Genomic DNA, 24,956 nt, shown 5'->3' with positions numbered 1-24,956 from the left:
CTATATAATTAACTTGTTGTACATATACATCATCATATGTAATTTACTTGTACCAATTCTTATCACTTCTCTTGCTTCTCTTGGATGGAATACATAAGTAAATTTATTCCATAATATTAATGGCTGTTGGTCGATGTCACATATCCCCTGACATCGTTCTGGGTCAAGGCTGAAAGTGTGAATTTCTTGTCCGAATTGCACGAAACCTTCCACGTTGTCATGCTGAATGCTAACATCATGTGGATATCCAACATGTATTATAACATGGTAAGCACTTTGGGTGTTTAAATCAAAAACTGTTTGTTGAATATGACTTTTCACTTTAATATTGGCTCCACCCTCTTTTGAAACGGAAGGTGGTGATTGGATGATTTTAATACACGAGGTGGAGTCAATATACCAAGGAGCTGGTGGTTGGTCATCACATTCCTTATTTGATTCTGTCACGCCTTCTTCAAATGATGGATTGGCGATGAGATTTTCTCCAATATAATCTATATCAACCGGTACTGGGGGCGTGGTATCAATTGTAGTACCATCAGACACTGCTACATCAGATTTTAACCCACTCCCATCTACAGCATACACTTTATTATAAATTTTCATACCTATAAAAATAAAATAGAAATGTCGTATTTGTTATAGTGACAATAGATCACATTTGGAAACAAAAAATTCAGAAACCCATTTATTTTGCAAGAGATGGCGTGAGGCGTTATGGGGTGGCCTTGAGGTATATTATATTTGAGCAGACTCTTTCCCCAGACAGTTAATGAGATATCTTGTCCACTATACTACAATAGAGGACCAGTATCGCGCGTGTCTAGGCAAGACGAAAATATGACGAGTGATATATCCCTACTGTAGTATATATAATGTCACGATAATGAAAGGATTTTTATTTAATCATTTCAATCTATATCTGGTGGAAATTGAGATTTTATTCAATTAATATGGAAACTTTAGAATGCCTACCATGATTTAAAGGTGAGGTTAGGTTTACAGACACTCTAGTATTTAATCCTACATTCTTCCAGTCGTGTATATTACAATCTGTAGTACTAATATCAGTACCAATACACCAGTAATATTTCACTATACCAGTACCACTATCAGTAAAACCATACCATGATGAGGATATAACTGTTGTAGAGTATTGGTAATCTTTATCATAGATATCTGTAAAATTTGAATTAATAAGAGACCATATCCGCCAATTTATCATGGTTGTTTATAAAAAGCTGGAAATTTCTTTGCGAAATATGAAAATACGTACCAGATTTTAAAAAATTAAAATCGGCTAAATAAGTATAATGTGCCCCCCCCCCCCCACACACACGCACACACACACACACGCACCTCCCCCCCCCCCCCCCAAAAAAAAAAACGAAAACAAAACCAAAACAAAAGCAACAGAACCGACAAATTGTAATTCTTCTACTTGGAAAGATCACGACTTTTATGCAAAGCGACAAAGATAACTGAAACTTTGGAGAATGATCGTACACAGAATTAGTTCAAGTAATTGGCGGGGGGGGGGGGGTACCCTATATTCAATAATTTCAATAGATCACTTACCATTAAGTTATCAGTGTTTGCGGTTTTGCTAAGAATAGAGTGGTCTCGAATTTTATTGCTGGCATTGTTACGATAATAAACAATGTCTCGATTATCGTACTTCAAATTATCATATTCAGATTATCTAGGTGGTTGAATACAGGCTTTTCATGTGAATAAATGCATTTAAGGCCCCCGGAAAGATTTGCAATAGCACGATTTAACTGTTATATAATATACTCTTAAAAAATAGGGGATATTGAAATGCAAATACCTATGCAGGCCGTGATATGATTGATAAATAGTCATAGACACTTGACATGCTTTGAGAGTATGTTCACAGATGAAGAACTTATCGCCCCAACAGAACCACTGAGCTGCACATGCGACACGCAATAGCGCGATACACGTGGGAGGGGTTCATTGACAAAGGGTTGATAAAAACTACCGCGTGCTGGTTTATCTATCCATGTTTGCTTTCCTATGGGTTCTTGCATAAGATTTACTGTTTAGTACATCACGTTTAATTTGATCGGGAGACGTCAACCGACAACACTGCAAGAATTGGCCGTGGCACTGCCAGAGGAGTGGGACAGATTGTCCCAAATCGTGATTGGACGGTTGATTAGGATCATGCCACGACGAATTGCTGAATGTCTGAGGATTGGTGGAGCAATTACTCATTATTAAGACAAAAATCAAAAACGTCTATATTCACTTTTGACGGTGTATCTCTTTGCGAGTGAAATGGGGCCGTCAGGTAAGCTGCCCATATGAACTGTTTATGTTCATGTGTAGGCTATCGGCCTGTTATTAACATACACTGGTTACCTCTAATAAAAACAGCAGTGCATTTCCGCAGTTTTGTATTGTTTCTGAATATCCCCTACTTTTTTGAAGAGTATAGATCTTTAAGACTTATTATACTAGATAATGAGATTGGGCGGGGCCGATTAAAAAATGTCCTAAAAATGTTTCCGTTAAGCATTCTGGTTAGAAAATGTTATTCAATGTAATAATGTTAGTATTAAAACCCACCTTGCGGATGTGTGCTTATGTAAGGCTTAAAATAATCGAATCCATGAATTCCTCCTCTAAATTTATTCTTCCAACCAACAATAATCTGATTGCTGGATGTTTGGTAATCTATATCGTTAACACTTGATATAGTTTCTAATTCTTTTATCTGGATAAAAAATAGAGAAAAATGTAATATCACAAAATCAAATAAATAGTTCTATTTAAAATAGATTATCAAAACGGGAAAACATTAGTCGATATAATTAAATAGTTTGGTGTCTTTAACTTATTTCTATCTACTTACAGCAGCTCCCGCTATGTGATTGACACTCGGAGCAGACGTCAGTGGTGTAATACCAGGAGACTTAAATACCGCATATTGATTTGTATTATACCATACCCTCACAAATACACTATATGTTATAGACTTATCTAAAACTTTAGCTGGAATACATAAAATAGTATTGCGAAATTACATGTACTAGAAAAACAAGGGGACCTAAAGGACATCCCTGTGACACACATTTACAAGCAAGAAGATTTTTGTTTATAGAGCTTTATACGTATGTTTCGATGTTTATAGTTGAATGTATTGATAAGGTATCCTATTGTAACTGAGTGAAGTTTGTGTGCTTTGTTAATATTACATACTAATAAATATAAATTATTACTGATTGTTTCTTGAAAGAAATGAATAACAATTTTGAAAGGTATACCTGTAGGTACAGTAATTATAGTTTCGGTATTTTCACCAACATCAAACCATGTTCTTTCTGTATCAGTATCATATATTCCACTGGGGGAATTTTCACCGGAATGTCCGGCACTGCATTCATATCTACAATATCATATGCTGAGTTTGAATTCCTGGTAATTGCTATGTAGTTAATAATGAACCAAAATGGCCTTGGCAGGCTGAAGCTTAGGGCCTCAAGATCTAGTGGGCCTGCGGCAAAATTGTATGATATTTTTGCCACAACCACACGTCTTTTTTACACGCACTTTAGTCTTAAACATCCATCAGCATCGGGTTATTAAATAGGTTTAGTTTACCTTATAGACGAGAGACATTGTTGTTTTTTTAAAGGGGTTTAATTTACCTTATAGATGAGAGATATTGTTGGTTTATTAAAGATATTTAATTTATCTAAGTTTAATTTACCTTATAGGAGAGATACCTTGTAGGTTTATTATGCTCCATCTGGCAGCTAGAAAATTATTAGACGATGTGTAGTAAGTCTGTGCAGCATCAGATGACATCAAATTATTCATGTCAGTAACTTGGATAATGTTATTTGGATTCCCTGCAAGGATGATTATAAATAAGAAATGAATCACATGGCGGATAGCATAACAAATACAAAAACATAGAAAAATCAGGAATAGTGTGGCATATTAGATCTGAAATTATTTAAGGTAGACTAAACACAGTTAGCCATTACTGTGGCGAATGTGACGGTAAACATAGCAGAAAAGTTCACAAAGAATTAATTAAATAATATGAATAATTTTAATAAAGTTGATAGATATGTACCTGTTGAGATGTCACTACAGTTTTCAGCATCTGAACATGTTTTGTCTTGTGCAGCACAAACACAATGTCCAAGACAATTATACGGTTGACATCGCCTGACTAAATCTAACATTCCTCCTTCTACAAGTTCAAACTCAGAATGAGCAGGCTGACATTTTAATCCAACCTATGTCAAAAATAAAAGTGAGATGATATGTAACACAATAACACAATTAGAATTAAAACATATTCGTGGTTAATAGACACGGATGCTGAAGTGTCAATTTTGCCAAAGCCTGATACACCCGATTTAGATGTGTAATTTCTCATGTTCTACTGTAGTACATATGATATACTAGAAAATGATTAAATAGCAAATAATTACCCCGTTAACAGCCCATACAGATATGAAAACAGAATTGCCCATATGTAGTGTCTTGGTAGTTATTGTAACTGATTGTACCATTCCTTCGTCATTAAAATTATCTCCAGCCACATGTTGAAACGTGGTTTGTCGATCGCCCTGTTAAAATATTTTATCAGAAAGAATTTCGTGAAGTAAAGAAAATATGTCATATTACCTAAGCTTAATTGAGGATCGAAGCCATGCATTTTATTGGGGTGTTTGAATGCAGCAAATTTACTCCAAAATTGTATTATTCTCAAGAATACGAAATATTACCGTAATCAGAGATACTTACCTGGTTGAGATCAGTAAAGAAAGGTTTTGTTCCTACACTGACTTTATACTCGGTTATACCAGTATGCAGATCGGCAAATCCCAACCATGCTAACTTAATAGACGTAGTAGACCAGTGGTTCCAGTTATTCCTATCTCTGTTTAAGTTAGCGGCGTGGTCAGTATCAATAGCAAACATACCTGAAATAACATTCACAAAATATTTCATTGGAGAAGATGCGCAGTTTGTATGCTGGTAAAACTTTAATTCTTTATAATTATCAGATTACTTATTCATTTTCGAGTGGAAAACAAATAATAATAATAATAAATAATAATAAATTAAAATTGTCAGATTTCTAGTGCATTTAAATTTATTTAGATCGAGAATTAGTGATCAGATATCACGCACGTTGTTCAGATATATTGCAACCATAATCATAACCAAAACCATCCACAGAAAGAATACACGTACCTCTGGTAGGTGATGTAGAATCAACTGTTATATCATCTGTAACACTCGACTGACACAAACCAGCTAAATTACAACCAATCACTTTAACTTTATATTTACTACCGTCGTGTAGAACTAGACCAGAAAACGTAAACTCTGTTACCACACTAGGAATCTGAAACAAAAACAGTAATATAGTCTCTAAAATTAAAAGTATTCCAACTATACAATTAATTTTCACCGTTCATTAGTCGAACCCGTAATACGACTGCAATTTTAAAATAGTAATATATCCAACTATACAATTTTACCCCGGCACTGTCAATTGGACATCCTCGTATTGCCACTTTATTTTTCTTTTAATTACTGAATTCATTATAGGCATGCTATTTTCTGTTTCATTTTTTTAAAAAACAAAGTATGTTTAAAATTAATGTTAGGACTTACCTCCATATCCGAAAAACAAAACATGTTTAAAATTAATGTTAGGACGTACCTCCATAGCTGAAGAATTGAAATCTCCCAATAAATGAGGTGAAATAGAAATGTATTGTCTTTCTATATCTGATTCATCATCAGTAAACTTCCATTCAATTTTAATACTAGATTTTGATATGGTAGTTGAAGGTAAAATAGAACTAAACGTTGAGACAGGAACTGCCCTTTGTACCACTACTGGTAATGTTGTATCGATTTTAAAACCATTTGATGTAACTTCGCTATATAAACCTAATAATATAAAATCTAGGTACGGTGGTGGCTGTGAAATGCACAAATAATACAAACGATGATGATATAAATATAATAGAAATCCTATACAATTTTACAAAAGAAAGATGTCGATTCGTCTAAAGGACATGGCCCCCATGTTTCTATATTCTTGCCCACAAAGGAGTGATAACTCTAACCAATTTTAGAAAGGGGGAATAGTTCGTGAAGGACCCCTTTTACAAAAGAAAGATGTCGATTCGTCTCTTGTCCACAAAGGGGTGATAACTCTAACCAATTTTAGAAAGGGAGAATATGTCGTGTAGGACCCCTTTTACTACTTATACATCAACCGAGACGTCCCTAAAACCGGTTATAGCATATTTCGAATTTATACATTGGGCCCACAACAGCAATGCTTGTTCAAATACGATATAACTTATATTATTGTTTTTGTAAGTATCATTAGGGTCATTAAAATAATTTGAGTCATACCTGCTTTATTGTAACATCTAACAGTAATATAAATTCTAGTATCAGTAGGCAATAGTTTATTATCAGGTAAATTAGATTTATAGGTCAGTTCGACCACTGGTAAAATTTGAGGGCTAAGTAACTCTTCGCCTCCAATGGTTGTTCCTACTCTCCATTCATATCTCGCTATACCAGATTGTGCATCTTTAAACCCATGCCATTTGGCACCAACAAAGTTTCTGAAACCAGGATGATAATCCTTAAAAAGTTGCACATAACACATTATGTTAACTTATTCAGTAGTAGAATCTGATTCTGGACGATAATAATTGCAACACTCTTATATAACCCTATACTAGCTGCCGAGAACCGCTTTATGAATGTCAATCATCTAATTAAGATAGGTTGCCAGCTAAATCGCCCGGTCGACAAGGGTTGCATTACCGGAAATTATTCAAATTAAATAGGATTCTAAATATCAATAATGTATACATATAATATCAATTTTAAAACAATCAGATGATTAAAGGTAGTCTGTAGAGTGTTCAGAAGAAATTGTGAACGGACGGACGGGCGAGATGGCAATATACGACTACATCTCCATGTGGGCGTATAAAAATGGGTTATTGTTAAATGCCTTCTAAGACAATATCTACTGCAGCGGTCCCACAGCTGAGGAGACTCGATAACCGTGATCCAATCATATTCGTGGATCCTCATGTCTATTTTATAGTTTGCTCTGAAAACGGAAAACTAAACAGACTTGATAATCCTGTTTCAATTACCTGGTTGCTTGGAATTCTACATCTAAATCTTTCGTTCCATCTAAAACTCTTCCCACGTCCGGTGGTGTCACGTCAATTATTACACCATCAGAAATGGCCGACGTACACATGTCCGCCATATTGCACCCTGTTACCGTGGTGATATATTTTGTTCCAGGAGTCAATTTGGACGGTGGAAAGGTAAAATCTGAAATATGTATCGGTTTTAACATTTATAAGGACATATACCTAATTTATTTTAAAGAGAATAGCTTATATTTTTACAATAAAACTTAACTACTATCTGAAATATGTATCGGTTGTTAAAATTTATTAGAACACCTACCAAATTTATTTTAACGAAACTAGACCTTATTTTTACAATAAAACTTAACTACCTCTTCTTGGGAATATTTATTAATAGTTCTATGACAGATTGTAGTTTGTAATAATATTTTCCTTACGTGTAGATATTCCTGTTTTGATTTCTGGAATTATGTCATCACAATCATCACAGGTACCAACTTTAACAGTATAGTATTGCATTGATGAATGGGGATCATGGAATCCTTGCCATCTAACAGAAAGTGGTGATTCGTTAGTTATATAATCTACGTCATCTCCGGTATAGTTTGTATTAAGAATATCGATGACATGTCCTGTGGTAGGAGGAGTTGTGTCTACTGTCACTGGATGAGATATTAATGTAGTAGATAACCCTGCACCATTAATGGCCTGAAACATCACAATAGACAAGAGTTATTTTAAATTTGGTATATAGAATACAAAGATAAGAAGCATGTAGCATGAATTTGAAAACTTTTCTATTGGAAATTTCGTCAGTTATAGCAAACCGTCTAAAAGATTAGCATCAATTTCTTTGAAATAATAAAGGGATAAATAATAAAGCACAATGTAAATTGAAAACCATATGACCATTCTCTTGGTTTGTTCCCACTTTATCTACAGTTAGATCAACCATAATTCATTAAAGAGATATACCTGAACTGTGACGTAATAAACGTGTCCATCTTGTAATTTTTGTTCTAAATTCGCTTCATCACAATCATTATCTGTTATCATATATCCCCTAATGTTTTCATGACCTGGTCTAGTACCTATTGCCCACCGATACTGACTTATACCGCTTTCGGTGTCTTTAAATGATCCGCCCCAACTGTAAATAAATCATATAAAAGGGATGATGCACTTCAATTGTCAATAAATCAAATAAAATGGCACAGACACTTTAATACATTATTTACAAACATGTAGTGTGCTATGAGGGTGAACTTTCAACTGCCAAGGGATCTTATACATGGGATCGAAACCGAGGCATTCTGTTCTTTTACGTTTACAAGGAACTTAGATGTTTCATTACACCCAAAGGACTAGACCGTTCTTTGCCAGGCCACCCGTCTTAGCGAATGCGACGACCTTCTGAAATCGAAGTCCAAAGCATCAATTCATTTAGCTATAAATAATAAAAGGTATCGTGCACGTGTCGAGGTAGGCTTACTATTTCACGCCTTCAGAAACACTGGTTTTCAAATACTTTCGCTGGGGTTAATGGCTTCCATTGTGTTTTGTTTACTAACACTAGATTCTATATAAACATACCACGCAGACAATACATCATTTGACTGTATATATGTATTAGTAAATTGTATAGGTTTAGATGTAGTTTCTGGTGGACTATTATCAATTATGAAACCTTCTGATGAAACGGTTTTTGTTCTGTTTACAAAATCAATTGCTGAAAAAAAAAGAAAACAATATTAACACTTAACAAGCAATAGTGGCGCCAGCTTATGGAACCAACGGATAAAAGAAATGGGTGTATACTAACGAACGAGCAATTTTGCCAAGCGGGCAATTGAAAAACTGTAACCATACCGATATATAAATGATATTTTGATATTCCACTTGGATGAACAGTTTTTCCACCATTTTCTTCTACGTCAAGAAAGCTATCCCAGTAAACAGCTACATCAATGTCGGATGACTGAAATAATATATTGGTTATTCATATACAACTACCACTACAACTACGCAATAAAAATATATATATTTCTATACATTACGAATTGTATAATGGAAAAGGTAAGCTTAATCAAATACTAGAAACAACAGATAGCTATATAGCATATTGTCCGAGGATCGAACCATTATACCGAAACACTATTAATCGGGCTAACAGGGAATTACAAGGAATGAATGACATATCAAATCTTATATGTGTTCGAGTATACTGGGATCGCGACAACGGGATTCGACAATATTTATATAGAAATATTACTTGATATTTAAAATCTTTCAAGTTCTCCACCCAAACCCGACCACCATTTGGTGGAGTCAAATCAACAGTTACTCCATCACTACAAGCGTTTACTTCTTCCAAATCTTCCGTCCATTTTTCATAACCAGCGACAGCAGCATCAGCACGGATACAGATATAATACCGTCTTCCATGTTTTAAAATATTTGGATTTAATACATTGATGTATTCCTTTTCTGTGAAAAGAAATAAAAATAAATGCGGTGAAATTGAAGTCTTAATGATAACGTCAATGAAGTATCCTGCAAAGTGAGTGTTCTTTTTGTCGATCAATCAATCAATCCATCAATCAACACAGAATTTGTATAGTAGACAATTCCAGAGAAAGGTGCTGCAGAATGAAAAGATCGTTTAGTGTGTTCAAGTTTGATAGCAGGAATTACTAATAATGACTTGTTCTGTGATATTAGGGTTCTACTGGATTCATATGGAATGAGTAGATCTTTTATGCATTGTGGTGCTTAAATGTCGAGTGCTTTAAAATTCATTAACAGTATATTGAAAATGATTCGCCGATTTATGTGTTGCCAATGGAGGGTTATTAATGTTGGTTTAAAGCTGAACTCCGATTACAAAACTACAGAAATAATCAAATAAAAAACAATTTTACACCCTAAATAATCGCCATACTTGTTTTCAAGTTGTAGAAAAATCATGAACGATTGTACGGCGTACAAAAACAAGAGGCAGGCCACGCCCACACCCAGTTCATGCCTTGTCAACCACACTGTCCACATCCGGCTAGCAATATTTCAGCTGACTGATTGACGTTTTTTTCACTATCAGTTTACTGAAAATATTATTGCTAGACAATTATTATGTTTTGATCACGTACATATTATTTTACTAATTAGACAAAATAAGTAAACCACGGTGTACTTTTGCTCTAAAAAATATGAGAAAAACTGCCTTACGCTACCCCAAACAATAACAAATCTACCAACACAAACAATTTTTTTCTTATTTCTTGAAATGTTTTGTATAACAGCGTGGAAACACCAAATAATTTCTAGTATTATAAAGTCTAGTATTACCGTTCCAAAATATATCCAAAGCAGCAATAAAACTGTTGTTCTCTCCATCAAAGAAATATGTTTTCACCTCAAAATATTCACCATCTTGTGAAGTAGTTATGTCCCTTGATGTTATGTCAACTACATAGATTTGGTTGGTGTTGGTAGATTTTTAGAGGAAAAGTATACCGTGGTTTACTTATTTATTAGTAAAATAATATGTACCTGATCAGATATAATAATTAGGTAGCAATAATACTTTCAGTAAACGGTTAGTGAAAAAACGTCAATCAGTCAGCTGAAATATTGCTAGCCGGATGTGGACAGTGTGGCTGACAAGGCGTGAACTGGATGTGGGCGTGGCATGCCTCTTGTTTTTGTACGCCGTACAATTGTCCATGATTATTCTACAACTTGAAAACAAGTATGGCGATTATTTAGGGTGTTATTTTTTTTTATTTGATTATTTCTGTAGTTTTGTAATCGGAGTTCAGCTTTAATGTGATCCCTTTGCCTTGTTCCAGTGATGAGTCGAGCTGAAGCATTCTGAACATATTGGATTTTCTGCAGCTGCCGCTGTGGTAGACCACACAATAAAGCATTATGGTAGGCCAGCCTTGAAGAAGGGCGTAAGGAACTAGTGCAAGGAATCAATGGAATGAAGCCTATATGACATTTGAAGATGACCGAAACTCCCTCACCGGTTTGTCCACACTGTATAACATCTGGATGTGAACAAGGATCTCTTATCGTCATCTTCGGTCGAGTAAAATGTGTTACAATAGATAAGGCTTGATCTTCCAGTAAACCCCAAGTATAGTTTCTATGTCTTAATGTGGGCCACACAGCCGATATAATATTTTTATAAGGTGTATAGTCCACATCTGGTTTAGACCAGACTGCGTTCTGATCCAGAGAAATTGACGTTCCTAGTTCATTTGTGTTAGGATCTGAAATACAAAACAAACAACATCTTCAAATTCTTCAAACGCTACACATAAAAAGATGGAGACATCATAATCCATGGATCTTTCAAACCTCTCTACGTGTGCGTGTGTGTGTGTGGGTGTGCGTGCGTGTGTGTGTGGATGTGGGTGTGTATGTGTGTTGTTTTTTTTTTTGGGGGGGGGGGGCTTGCGCGCTTTTATTTCAATTCCAATTTACATGCAAAAAGTACTCACCGTTATTTAGTGGCTGTCCTATAGCATCTATAACGATAGCCGGTATAATTAATACTGGATCTACAGCTGAACAGTTTTTAATATCCGACGATATTATTGTTGATAAACCAGCTTTATTAAATATTCTTACAGCCAATCTTCTACATTCACTAAAATCAACTTCACCATCTAAATTAATGCTAAACTGAAACTAGGAAATAAAATAATTTTCAATGAAATAGTTTGTCTTTATGACACAATTTTGAAAACAGGTTCGCGTAGTTACATAGATATCCTGTTGAAATGAAATACCACACAAATGATTTTGCTTAAACGCAACCATTTTTATGGTGCCCACCACTTTTGCATACTATTCCTAAAAAAAACCCCGATACATTTTATAGTTGCTCATTGATAGCTTTGGGGACGGGACAACACCCCTAACACAGTTTCATTTTTTGTTCTTTCTTTTTATTGGTTTGCCTAAATTCTGTAATCAAAGTTACGTTTTAGGTCATTTTCATAATGTATACCGTTGTAACAGATTTATAAAAGCATGTAGACAATCTTAGAATTTAGACTCTTACCGTTGTCTCACTGATTCTCTGTACATTGTTTACTTTGCTCCATTTAGTAAATAAATGACTATTGTGTTTATTATCTGTTATACTCCACATATATTGATCTATGGTAGACTCCACAGAACACACTTTATCTTCGGTATTACTCTTGTAAGTCAAGCTTACATCTAACTGGAATATGGAATAAAAAATGAAATGACAACCGTATTATATTAAAACAAACTTTCATATCAGGTTACATTTAGTAGCTCATTGAAGGATTTTAGGTTCATACTGTGTTAATTGTATGGCTACCTCGTTAGGTTGCATGACGTCGTTGTGCTCATCAAGGTGTTGGTACAACGTTATATTAACGTTAAGTTGTTATCTGGGTGATTGTGTTAGCATTCGGCCAGCAACTATTACTATAGTGAGCTGCAAATTAAATATTTGATTATGCATAAATAGTAGACAGATACAAAGAAATCATTTTAATTAGTTGGATGATATTATTTATATTTGAATTACCTGGGAACCTTGCATCGTTTTGTGAAGTATATCTATATGTGGCATATCAGGTTCGCTCAACACTGTTACACCATTACTGACTATAGGTTGAAAACAAACTTCACCCGAACAGAATCTCACACTACTTCTATATGTTTTACAATAATTTAATGGTACTGGTTGGAAGATTCGACCGGAATTTGATAGAAAATTCTTATTACCTACATTGTGCCATATGTCCTCTGTTAAACAATGAATAATAATTTAATAATAACAATAATAACACTCTAATATCAGTTTGCTGAGTAACCTCCTTTATTTTTATCAACTATTCAATTTATGTAAATTTTTACAATAGAACCCTACTACTCTAGACATTCTATTTTTTTTCTAATTATAAATATATCCAAATGCTATAATCAACAATATCAACCCTATCAATGCATTATATTCATTTATTTCAAATTAATTCAATCATTTATTTCAAAGTAATTCAATCATTTTTTTCAAAGTAATTCAAACATTTACCTTTGTTTTTCTGTCTCATTTGTAACGTCCATTTAATATCAGGATACATATGTTTATATGCATTTGATATTGTCCAATGTGCCATGTAATAAGATGTTGATATTTGATAGTCAATATCCGACTCACAATCTGAGCTTGAATTCTGTGTCAGAAAGAAAAATGGCGTATATTCTTAAAGTGTTCTTAATTGAAGGTTTTATAGATAAATATTTGAAAACTGACAACACCAATAACTACATTGTATCACTATTAATACCTCCAGTATCAGTTCAATACATGTAATGTATTTTTCATGAACATAATTTTATGTACAATTAAAATTTAGAATTAAAACGCTAATAAAATAAATATTGTACTATTCTTAGCTTACTAATTATTAGGAAAATAGTTTACCTGTTGTGAATGGTGGTTTGGTAGTCAGGATAGTTTTTCTATGTTTGATATTATTATAAAATGTAAGAAAGTAATATGGTATAAGGATAGGAAAATAATGTTATGTTTTATTTGAAATAATTATCAACTGTGGAACTCGGATTTCAATTAGGAGTAAAATAGTTTTATAGCCATATTATAATCATGCATTGTACATTTTCAGTAGTACTTAATATCAAATACAAGGGATATAAATGTGACCCTTGCTGCCGGCCTACATCAACTATTGGTTTTATAAGCTGATATATAGTTGATGGCAAATGTTTATATCTACGAGGTAATCTGAATTTAAAGGAGCTAAGTCGCAAATATTTGGGACCTAGAAATTGACACAAATGGGTCGCAACGCATACAATAATGTAATACGAATGTATATAAATTGATTTACATTAAATCGTTTCTATTTTTACTGTAATTTCTAATCAGTTACGTTCGGCGAAATACGCCAGTATTCTCAATCGAATTTCAATCTCTCGCGTCTGGTTATTCCAGTCTACGCCGATAGTATTTATTGGGCATGCTCTCCAGATAAGAATATAGCGTCACCGTTTGACATGACCTGTGGAATATGCCTAGCCTTGGTTTTCAAGTCCCTTATTACAAATAGCGCTGAAACTCATTAAGGTAAAAGATTCGTGTACCAATTGTAAAATGTTTATTTTGTCTTTAAATATTGGATATCAGAAGGTCATCTTTTCCCGGTAAGATCACAACATCAATGTTGATTTAAACCGACAAATAAATCGTGTTTTCAATGTCGAAAATTTTGGATGATATTGAGTTAGAGACTTAGCTACTTTAATCATTAATACAGTATTTACGAGGTAATGCACATTTGTTAAAAATGTGGTTGTGAGGTAATCTTTATTCGTAAACACTGTAGCTATGAATAAGGCTGTTTATTAATTTACCCTTTTGCTGACAATCAGAGCCATCTTTTATCTGAACTTCATTATTCAGGTTAACATTTTTCTGAACTATAGTGATACCATTAGACGACGCCTTTGTTGTTCCGGCGTCACTCCTAGCTGTTACCGTTACAAAGTAAGTCTAAAAATAGTAACAATAATAATATTGACAGAATAATACCAATACATACAAATGTAGATTTCTTTATTTGTAAACGGGTCTGAACATGAGGCATCTTGAGCAATAAGGAGGTTTTCCTGACAAACGTGTATCTTGTAGCGTCTGTATACAATTGTTACATTAAAACATCCTACCTACCTTGTGCAGCTGTAAATTAAGCCCGAGAAACGTATGCTGTGTCTTACTGCCAACGTTTTCATCTTTTATATCAATAACGAGTGGTTGAGAGGCAACACCAATACTGTAAGTCATATGCTCGGCCATATCATCAGATTCAAACCCAAACCATCTTGCTTTTAATTTACTGGTTGATAGTTGAAAATTACTGTCTTCTAACTCCGAAAGGGAACATTATATAATTATAAACAAATGTGTTCCAATAGAGAAATACAACCGCAGATGAAAGCCTATGTTAGGTACTGTTATCAATACCAGCGCAAATGTTTACCATAAGACGGAAAAGTATTTTGTAATATCAGTTTAGTGGATTTTGAATACATGTTAGGTACTGTTATCAATACCAGCGCAAATGTTTACCATAAGACGGGAAAGTATTTTGTAATATCAGTTTAGTGGATTTTGAATACACGCTGCTACAAAAGTAAATGATCGAGTATTGACCAAAGACTAGACGGTTTCTTTAACTAGCTATGTAGGTTGCAATGTATGGGAAGAGTAATGGTCCAAGTTACCAAACGTGATTCGATATTATATTTAATTTTAACCAAGCTACCACACTGTCACAATACATCCAACTGTTGAAAACAGCTAACACAAAATTATGTGCATTAAACTATCTGTTCCATAGAAATGGATGCACATGCGTCTTGCAAACGAGTCCGTCATCAGCATATATGAAAAAGCTTACATTAACACCAAATTCATCTGCCTCATCAGTTAGAATAACTTCAAATACAACTCCCGTGGCTGGTTTTCTGGTATTATGAATATATGGATTAGATGTGAACACCCTGTGTAATCCAACTATATTCTCTACTCTTATAGATACATAGTAGGTAAAGCTGTGATGTAAATCCCAATGAAAATCCTCCATGGAAAAAGCTGTACAGGTTGGTGGGTTAGCTAGCATACAACTTCCGCCAGACGATAACGAAGAATACGGATACACGTCTTCGGTTCCTGGTGAACTACCTGTAAAATGAATACATTTTTTCTGTATATTCATGACAAAGAACAAACCTTTCGTTTTTCAGATCCGAATCCAATTTTATGATTGCTATTCACAAAGTAGAGTTCCGAATAGTTGCCAGATTTTACCCCATTCCCGATCACTATTAACTACTAATTGAAAATATTATCTTTTTTAAAAATCGGATTTTAGTGAAGGCAGCACTCATGCATAAACTTACCTACGGCCGCTGTAAAAGTAAGTTGCGACGACTCGGGATCAGATACAATTGCTGCTGACCAATCAGCCTCCAATATCTCATCCTCAAATTTAACCAATACCTCGCCACCAAGAGTAGGGGGATAGTATGAACTAGGATCGGGTCTAAACCCTGGAAAATAATTATAACATGTTTTATGGGTAACGTAAGTCTTATCAAAATATTCTAACTTTTTAAACTTTTTCAGAAAAATAAACCAATATTTGATTAAAGTACTAAAATCATAAACAAGCGCCACCAACCTGAACAGTTTCTTTTCCAGCTTTGTTAATTGCCTTAATACTGATGTAGAATTCTGTTCCATCACTTAGTTGTGGGTGGTAACCACGGTACCAAGAATGGTGATGGGTAAACGTAAATGGTAAAACGTCAGGGGCAGAAACTGAACTTTCAGCAGATGCTACACCAAATTCATAATTGTAAATTTCTGTATTCATCAAACTACCCTTAGCAGTCCAATTAACATACAACTGAAATAAAATTATTTTTTGTTATGTTCTTATCTTGGTTTTAGATTGTTAAGACCTATGTTAATAGGACTCAATCCGGTAAAGAGAATTCGATAACGATTTTTTTACTGCGTTTGTGATGTAGTCTCATTTACTAGAGATGTGATCAGAATGTCTCCCAATTCCGAAAATGATCACGCGGTTCCCGGAATCAGCTTTATCTTACCAGACAATGTATTATACCGACTGCTATTCGTCCATATTATGAATAAAGACTAAAATTATACAACGTAATGGCCCCTTCTAGACCGGGCGCCTGCTTCAGTTAATCATACTAAGAGAGGGAAATTGTCTGATAGGGCATAATTGTTTGTCAATGCCTACTAGTCAAACATCGGGATTGCTGCCGGGAATTAACCTGCCAATTTAGGTGGTGTGGGGGCCTAAAGGGAGCCCATTTTCACTTTTAATCATACTTTGGTAGGGATGGACAATTTTGATAATATTTAATATATAGGTAATACTGAGTCGAAAAACACCATTGACAGCAACTTTTTGTTGACAGTGACCTTGGACAGCAAAGGTCAAGTGCTGTCCAAAATTCATTTATTCATACTAAGTGAGGGATGGCTAAAACTTTTTGAATATCATTCATTAGAGGGATGGCTAAAACTTTTTGAATATCATTCATTAGACGGTTCCAAACATTCCTACATCATTGCCAGCAATTTCACACTGACCGGAAGTGGCGACAGTGACAGTTAAATACCACAACATGGCATCAGGTATGAGGCATCAGATATAATCATACATTGAGAGGGATGGCTGATTTTTTTACACAATGTTAAAATATGTATATACACTACAAAAATACAAATGACAGCAATTTTACACTGACCGGAAGTTTCGCCAGTGATGATTACGTTATAGGCCCCATCCTCAGATATAATCATACATTGAGAGGGATGGCTGATTTTTTTACACAATGTTAAAATATCGCCAGTGATGATTACGTAATAGGCCCCATCCTCAGATACAATCAAACATTGAGAGGGATGGCTGATTTTTTTACACAATGTATATACACTACAAAAATACAAATGACAGCAATTTTACTCATTTGTATTTGTATTCAAAAAGTTTTAGCCATCCCTCACTTAGTATGAATAAATGAATTTTGGACAGCACTTGACCTTTGCTGTCCAAGGTCACTGTCAACAAAAAGTTGCTGTCAATGGTGTTTTTCGACTCAGTATTACCTATATATTAAAAATTATCAAAATTGTCCATCCCTACCAAAGTATGATTAAAAATGAAAATGGGCTCCCTTTAGGCCCTCACACCACCTAAATGGGCAGGTTAATTCCCGGCAGCAATCAAGATGTTTGACTAGTAGGCACTGACAAACAATTATGCCCTATCAGACAATTTCCCTCTCTTAGTATGATTAACTGAAGCAGGCGCCCGGTCTATTCAACTCTACGGGTTGCCGGGTGATTAATTAGGGCATAATAAACTCGCAAATCTATATATTATATGTTATTGTGTTTATCGCTCTGTCATCATTAGCCTACTCGGAACAGAACAGTAGGGCGTTAAACCTCATTTGTATTAATTATGTAGACGACTATTCATGGGTTAATGACATGCTCTGTTGAGGGGTGTTCAAATTCCGAATTCACCTCTGAACGAGAAACAGAATATACTCACATGAGAATGCATTGCAAGATACATCTTTGAAAAAAATACATCTGTCATTAGGTTTTCATCACAAAACATATTCGCCGGATATGTATGTATTGTACCATTGGAAAACCGCTCAATGGGAAAAAGATCGGTATCATCAACCGTTTTGGCTTTTCTCCTGAAATATATTGATCTATTCTGTTACAATAACATTCTCTTCGTTTAATTTAGGAATAGGTCGGGGCTAGGATTCGTTTGGAGTGAATACATGTAGGTTACTTTTACCTCATTTATAAAGATTTACTAGCAAGTTAATTATTCCAACGGAATCTTGTGTTGTCTTTAACTTGCATGTGTAAACAATATAACATGTTATTATGTCTTTATTTCCAAGCTTGATAATATTTAATTTGACCTTCTAATGCACACAATTGATCTCAGTCATCTACTGTTTACTCGATGACTAACAGTCATTGTTACTTATTGATATTTAGTAGATCCTTATCCATTTTGTATTGTAAAATAGTTTAATTTGTCTTGTAGATATAAATATGGAGATATTATCAGACTAGGCTTTTTGTCCGCTGAGAATTTACATTAGTTGAAAAGGTATCCATGGGTTCGGTTACTATACAAAACGATTTATTTTAATGAATCATATTAACAAGCGGCTGCCAGGCAGGATACGCCCAGATTTTGCAAGAGATTGATAGAGAACAAGCTAAAAAAAAGATTTTTCGTACAATCAAGGGCCATAATTCAGGAATTTACGATCCGATATGCGCGAATATCGAAAGGAACCAAGATCTTTGGGTTACAAAGATATATATCAAGTTCAATAAAAAACAGATCACCAGTGGCTGCCGGGCAGGATACGACCACATTTTGCAAGAGATGGATAGAGAACAAGCTAAAATCAAACGGGATTTATTGTACAGTCAGGGGCAATAATCCAAATATCAAAAGAGACTGAGATCTTTGGGATATAAAGATATGTTTTAAGTTTCATCAAAATTGGATAAAAATTGTGACCTCTAGAGGGTCCACAACCTTAATATTGCATGCTTTTACACAATTTGCGTACAAAGAGCGGCTATTTTGTCGGACAGTTCCATTTCGAATTTTCCCTAAATTCGAATCCAACCGTAATTATGGTGGAATGGTGATATATTTAAACGGTTTTTAAAATCGGAAAAAAATGTGACCTCTAGAGAATCCGCGAGCTAAAAGTGCGATTTTTCGAACAATCAGGAGCCACAATCCAGGAAATTACGTTCGGATATGCGCGATTATCAAAAGGAACCAAGATCTTAGTGTGTAATGGTGATATATTCACATGTTTTTTTTTTTAAATCGGATAATTAAAATTGTGACCTCTACAGGAACCGCAAGCTAAAAACGTAATTTTTTGTACAATCAAGGGCCATAATTCAGGAAGTTAGGATGCGATACGCCCGAATATCGAAAGGAACCAAGATCTTTGGGTAACAAACATGTATTTCAACTTTCATCAAAATCTGATCAAAATTGTGACCTCTAGAGGGTCCAGAACCTTGATATACCAGAGGCTATACACTATTTGCGTACGAGGGACAGCCATTTTGTCCGGCAGTTTTAGTCCGGGATTCATGAAATTCGAATTCCACAAACATCACAGTGTAACGGTGATATTTTCGAACGTTTTGATAAATCGAATAATAATTGTGACCTCTAGAGGGACCACAAGCTAAAAACGCGATTTTTCGTACAATCAGGGGCCATAATTCTGATACATGCCAATAACGAAAGGAACCGAGATTTTAGGGAGATAAAACTACATGTCTAGTTTCATTGAAATCGGATAACCATTGTAACCTGTAGAGTGTCCACAAACAATTGTGGACGGACGTCCGGACGGACAGGGGCGACGAAAATATACGTCCACATGAAAATGTTGGCCTTTTAAAAATGTACAGTCCTGTTACTAATAATGGCGTGAATATATGAAACTATAAGAGACGAATGTAAAACGGAAAGCTGCAATTGTAAATATTTTATTTACGATCTCAATTAATGAGATAACTAGTATTTTAAATACATGGATACAAGAAATTTAACGTTATATTTTTAATATACGAAAATGACTTAAATTAAAGATTGCACTTACATACAAGCTGCATCTGGGTCTTTAAGTAAATATTTGCGTCTTGTATTTGATATATAATATACTTGAATATTTTCTTTTATTAAACCACCTTTAATTCTAGCCCCTTCTATGTCTATTTCACTTATGGTAGGTAATGTTCTATCTACAACTACTCCATCAGAACAAACTGGTATAGATACTTCTAAGGCTCGGTTATATGCTACCACGGTGATGTAATATTTACCATCAGACAGTGCTGTCCAAGAAGCATGCGTAGATGTAGTCTGTTGTATATCCTGGAATTATAATAGTATGAGATGAGCCCTTATAAACGTCCTACCATAAAAAGGATAAATCTTACCACGGACAAATACAATTACTTTGAAAAAGATTCATTTCAGTTGTTTCATTTCATTTGCTTAGATTACCTGTCTATTTGCAAGATTCAGATGAAATTTATTGGCATCCAAACAAGAGGTGGAAAACCCATGCTGATAAAATTTCACTCCACTCTCTCTATCAAAGAAACCTTCCCAGTGTGCAAATAGTTCTAAATCTGGCTGAAAGTCTACTTCCGGTGTACCATATTTACCGTCATGCACCATCCCTTGGTGGGGTGGACTAGCATCAATTGTTATCTGAAATTAAACGAGATTATAACGTAAAGACGCAATTAATAATTAATATATACCAGATGTAACTCTATATAGTGATGTAGGTCTGTATAGTTAGTTTGATAAATCCAACATGACAATGCTCCTTGACAAATTAAATTATTCTAAATATAAAAAGGCAGTCACCCTACAAAGGTAAATTTGTTGTCATAATATATTCATAACTATGTTACACTGTTTATTTATCACGTAATAATAATAAATCCAAAATGAAGCAAAGAAGAATGTAGAGTGTGAAACATTATTATGTATATTTGTGATTAAAACTCCATATTGAAAATCTAATACATGCCTGTTTAGATAGAGTTGTTTTTAATTTAGCTTGGTTCATAACAGTAACCACGATACGATAATCATGATCATGCGTACCAGTACTTTTAATGTTTAAGATGCCTTCTCCGGGTGTAGCAGTCGTAGGTGGTTTTATTTGAAAATGAAGATGATAACATGTGCTAGTAGGAATGCAATAACAATTGGCTCCTCTGGCATTATTAGAATATTTACTTTGGCATTCTCTAATGTTCTGAAAGATAAAATCAATACAAAGTAATTAATAGTAGTCACGGAGGACTGGTGCATAAGGAGTTGTCTCCCCTGTTGCACTGTGGGATTGCCGCCCCCCCCCCCCTCTTTTTAACTAATATTTTGAAGTACAAAATATTGTTTAATCTTTTATGAAGAGTTAAGAATTTAATTAGCAATTCACGAGAAGATATTCACGCAGTTTCCCTATTGGTATATAAAACCTTTCTTTCATTATCGCATAATTACCGTTGTTTCTCCTTGCGGTGGAATACGCTGAGATCCATGTTCTACTTCCGTTAAATGATCCAATATCTTCCATTGTACCGTCTCTATTCCACTATGATCATCATAGGCTACCCATTCTATGCTGTAAATTATATGACATTATATCACTCGCTATTATACTATCACTATTACCTATCCTATAAGGTAACAATGTTCTGCATTATATAATATCAATACATGTATGGCGACAACTTCAAAAAGAAACAGGACAGATAAACCGAATGACAAAATACAAAATGTAAAGGAGGTATTCTACATGTAAGGGAACTATTCTGCCTATTCCAGGTGATACCTAATTTCAAATCACGTGTTTGTATTCCAAGGCAATATGACTCATACGTTAAATATGTCTTAAGTACTTAGTCTGTTACTTACACCATTTTATCAAGTTCCTCAAAACCATGAACTGCTAGATTAACCTCATCACCTTTTGTTAACCATAGATTTTCAATAACAGGTGGAGAATTATCAAAATGGACAGTCAACGATTCTTCCTTGTATTGAGATAAAATATCATAAGCTCTGATAAAATATCGTAAAGTATCGCCATCTTTCAGATCCGGTGTTATTGTCACTTGTTGATCAAGTCCTAGATCTACGAATTCATTCTGAGAAGGCTGATTAATCGAACTTCCTCCAGTGTGGTCCACTGTATATGTGGTTTTAATACTAACAATTCCTAAAATATTAAATCCAAATTATCTAATATAATGTTCAATTGTCAAGGATAAGATCACATAACAGGCAATAAAAATGGAGCATTTTTCATAAACTTTAAATGCATTTGATATAACAATAGGAAGTAGTCATCAAGGTCTAAACTGTTCGGACTGAACTGATTGAACCTTATTTCGCCATTTAAGGGGGGACTGCTTAAGGTGGCGCGCTGATTTATCAATATCATATCTGGTAAAAATGTTTGACGGCCTACAGTCATACCTCCAAGCAAGCCATAATTAAACCTCTGTTACCTTGTATATTGCTTATTGCCTGAGTTGTTCTAGACCCATAATTATCATCATATTGAGACTCTACACCAGGTTCTGGTTTAACAGCTGCCAGAAAACGACCATTATGATGTACAGTGTTGATATATCTATTAGTCCAACTAATTGTAACAGAATTTAAATTAGTCTGCCATTTGTAATTGGTAGCAGGAAGAGCAGACGTCACTCTAAGTACACTTCCAGATGTGGTTGTTACAGCAGATGTGTCATCAAATATTACCAGTCGTCTAGCTTTCTTATAATTAGCAGCTTTATCATAGGCTGATAAAATTATGGAATATACGGCGGGATCGGGGAATGTAACAACAACACTTTTCTGAAAGAATAAAATGTTCAAGTTTCGCAATGACAAGCATATTAATCTAAAAATACACCTTTATCTTTATCTTCCAGAACTGCATATTTACACTTCATTTTGTAGTCCTATTTACTATCATTTTAATTATTTCGGTTTTTATGTTGTTGTTATTAGGTTTTATCTAACTTTGTCAACGATTTCATTTTTTGCTTTTATGGCATCTTTTATTACTTATCTCCCACAAACGGGGTTTCAACTACTTTTTATACACAATGTTAGTAAAATAGAAAAATGTTCTCCAAATGATGCTCTGTTTAATGTATTACGGAAACTACCTTGTATTATTCTACCACTTTCTTAGACTGGCAGTTCTGCCACAATTTATTCCCCGACGTAAGTTACTGGTGTCCAGTCATCTTGTGCACAGATTAGTCCAATTAGATAAACAATGTTCATGAAAAGGGGTGCTCACATGAAACACTTACTTAAATATGGTAATTGCCGGGCCCTAATAGCTAACGTATCTGTACGGTCTCCTCGGTTTAGAGGCCAGGGTTCAGACACCGTTCATTGTTCTTCGGGAGAACATACGACGTTCCTGGAGGGGCGTTTAACCTCCCCGGCTTGGAGGCCGGGATACAGACATCATGCAGAGTTTTTAGAAGAATATATTCTCTGCCTCTGGCTCGAGGCCGGGATAGAGGCAATATGTAGGGTTTCAGCCTTTGGATCTGATTCCAACGCTTGTTAAACTCAGACTGTAGATATTATAATAACTCATAATGTATTATCATAATGTTGTAGTTTCCTGTAGTTTATATATAAACATAGTAATAACATCACAGTGTTCCAGAGTTAATTGACCATTGAAGTTTTATACAAAACGTGAAAGTCCGGATTAGAGAAGTGTCACCATAGTGACACATACTGGGGTTTTGGGAGACCGCTGCTAGGTTAGTCGCACAGTTCACTTTTCGGTACTTGAAGAAGGATTGTGTTACTGGCCGTTTTCTAAGGATATGGGACCAGGATAGTGTCACAAGACTACTTTATTGAAACTTTGATGCCGGAAGCATTATTTGTCATTGTAAATATTGTATATGATACTCACTGAGGTAGTTCTCGAGTCCGACTTCCTCGCCTTGACACCAAGTTCATTACCAACACGATGAAGTTCAAAAAGTTCATACTCGTATTCTTTAATCCCAGCATCTGCATCCACCCAGCCGTCCCATGAAAAACGTTTAGTACGCTAGACAATAAATGATTTATGATTAGATGATTAGAATACTTTATTCTCATGCCATCCCAGTTGATATTATATCGCCGTGAATGGTATTTAAATAAAATGGATTTCAGGAATAACAACGTCATCGACGGAGAAGTACTTATGAAGCATTAGCCTGGGAGTAAAAATTATAAAGTGGCAAATGTTCCACTAAATTGCTCAGAATCGGGTTATTCCGTACTTACTCTAAAGGGTGCATTTGAAGCTGTACATGGAAAGATAATATGAGGATGAAATAAATAATGCATCGTTGGGAATTTACAATGATATAAACCTGTTCGGAAAGTGAAGGCATAGTAAGTAGTGGGACAACTGATCACCTACTCTGAGTACTCTCTACGCGCTACTCCCTGGTATACACTAAATCCATTGTATGCCCCCGCCACACCGACCATCCTCATTCCAGCCATATGC

At 34.8% G+C, this 24,956-nt stretch overlaps 2 protein-coding genes and 1 long non-coding RNA gene across 3 annotated transcripts; all 3 read right to left on the bottom strand.

Annotated features, from left to right (window-relative positions):
• Positions 1-8,921, bottom strand: LOC126830713 (uncharacterized). Its single transcript, XM_056102837.1, has 16 exons — positions 8,790-8,921; positions 8,172-8,346; positions 7,634-7,904; positions 7,191-7,377; positions 6,427-6,644; positions 5,720-5,952; positions 5,245-5,398; positions 4,792-4,970; positions 4,476-4,613; positions 4,112-4,277; positions 3,740-3,881; positions 3,294-3,415; positions 2,882-3,021; positions 2,596-2,743; positions 976-1,179; positions 1-608 (listed from the first exon to the last, which is right to left on the bottom strand). The coding sequence occupies exons 2-16, from the start codon at positions 8,250-8,252 to the stop codon at positions 1-3; spliced, it is 2,991 nt and encodes a 996-aa protein (XP_055958812.1). The 5' UTR covers positions 8,253-8,346; positions 8,790-8,921.
• LOC126830508 (uncharacterized) lies at positions 8,919-13,463 on the bottom strand. Its single transcript, XM_056102836.1, has 7 exons — positions 13,276-13,463; positions 12,769-12,989; positions 12,268-12,432; positions 11,702-11,891; positions 11,222-11,470; positions 9,344-9,683; positions 8,919-8,925 (listed from the first exon to the last, which is right to left on the bottom strand). The coding sequence occupies exons 1-7, from the start codon at positions 13,358-13,360 to the stop codon at positions 8,919-8,921; spliced, it is 1,257 nt and encodes a 418-aa protein (XP_055958811.1). The 5' UTR covers positions 13,361-13,463.
• A 2,312-nt stretch (positions 13,464-15,775) lies between these two features.
• Positions 15,776-16,930, bottom strand: LOC126830733 (uncharacterized). The gene is made up of 3 exons (XR_007683950.2): positions 16,448-16,930; positions 16,167-16,316; positions 15,776-15,948 (listed from the first exon to the last, which is right to left on the bottom strand). It is a non-coding gene; the product is annotated as an uncharacterized LOC126830733 (long non-coding RNA).
• Between the last annotated feature and the right edge of the window lie 8,026 nt (positions 16,931-24,956).

This window comes from Patella vulgata, chromosome 8, assembly GCF_932274485.2.
Source record: "Patella vulgata chromosome 8, xgPatVulg1.2, whole genome shotgun sequence".
Classification (NCBI taxonomy): Eukaryota; Metazoa; Mollusca; class Gastropoda; family Patellidae; genus Patella; species Patella vulgata.
Note: the sequence above shows the minus strand (reverse complement) of the source record. Positions and strands in the feature narration are given on the sequence as shown.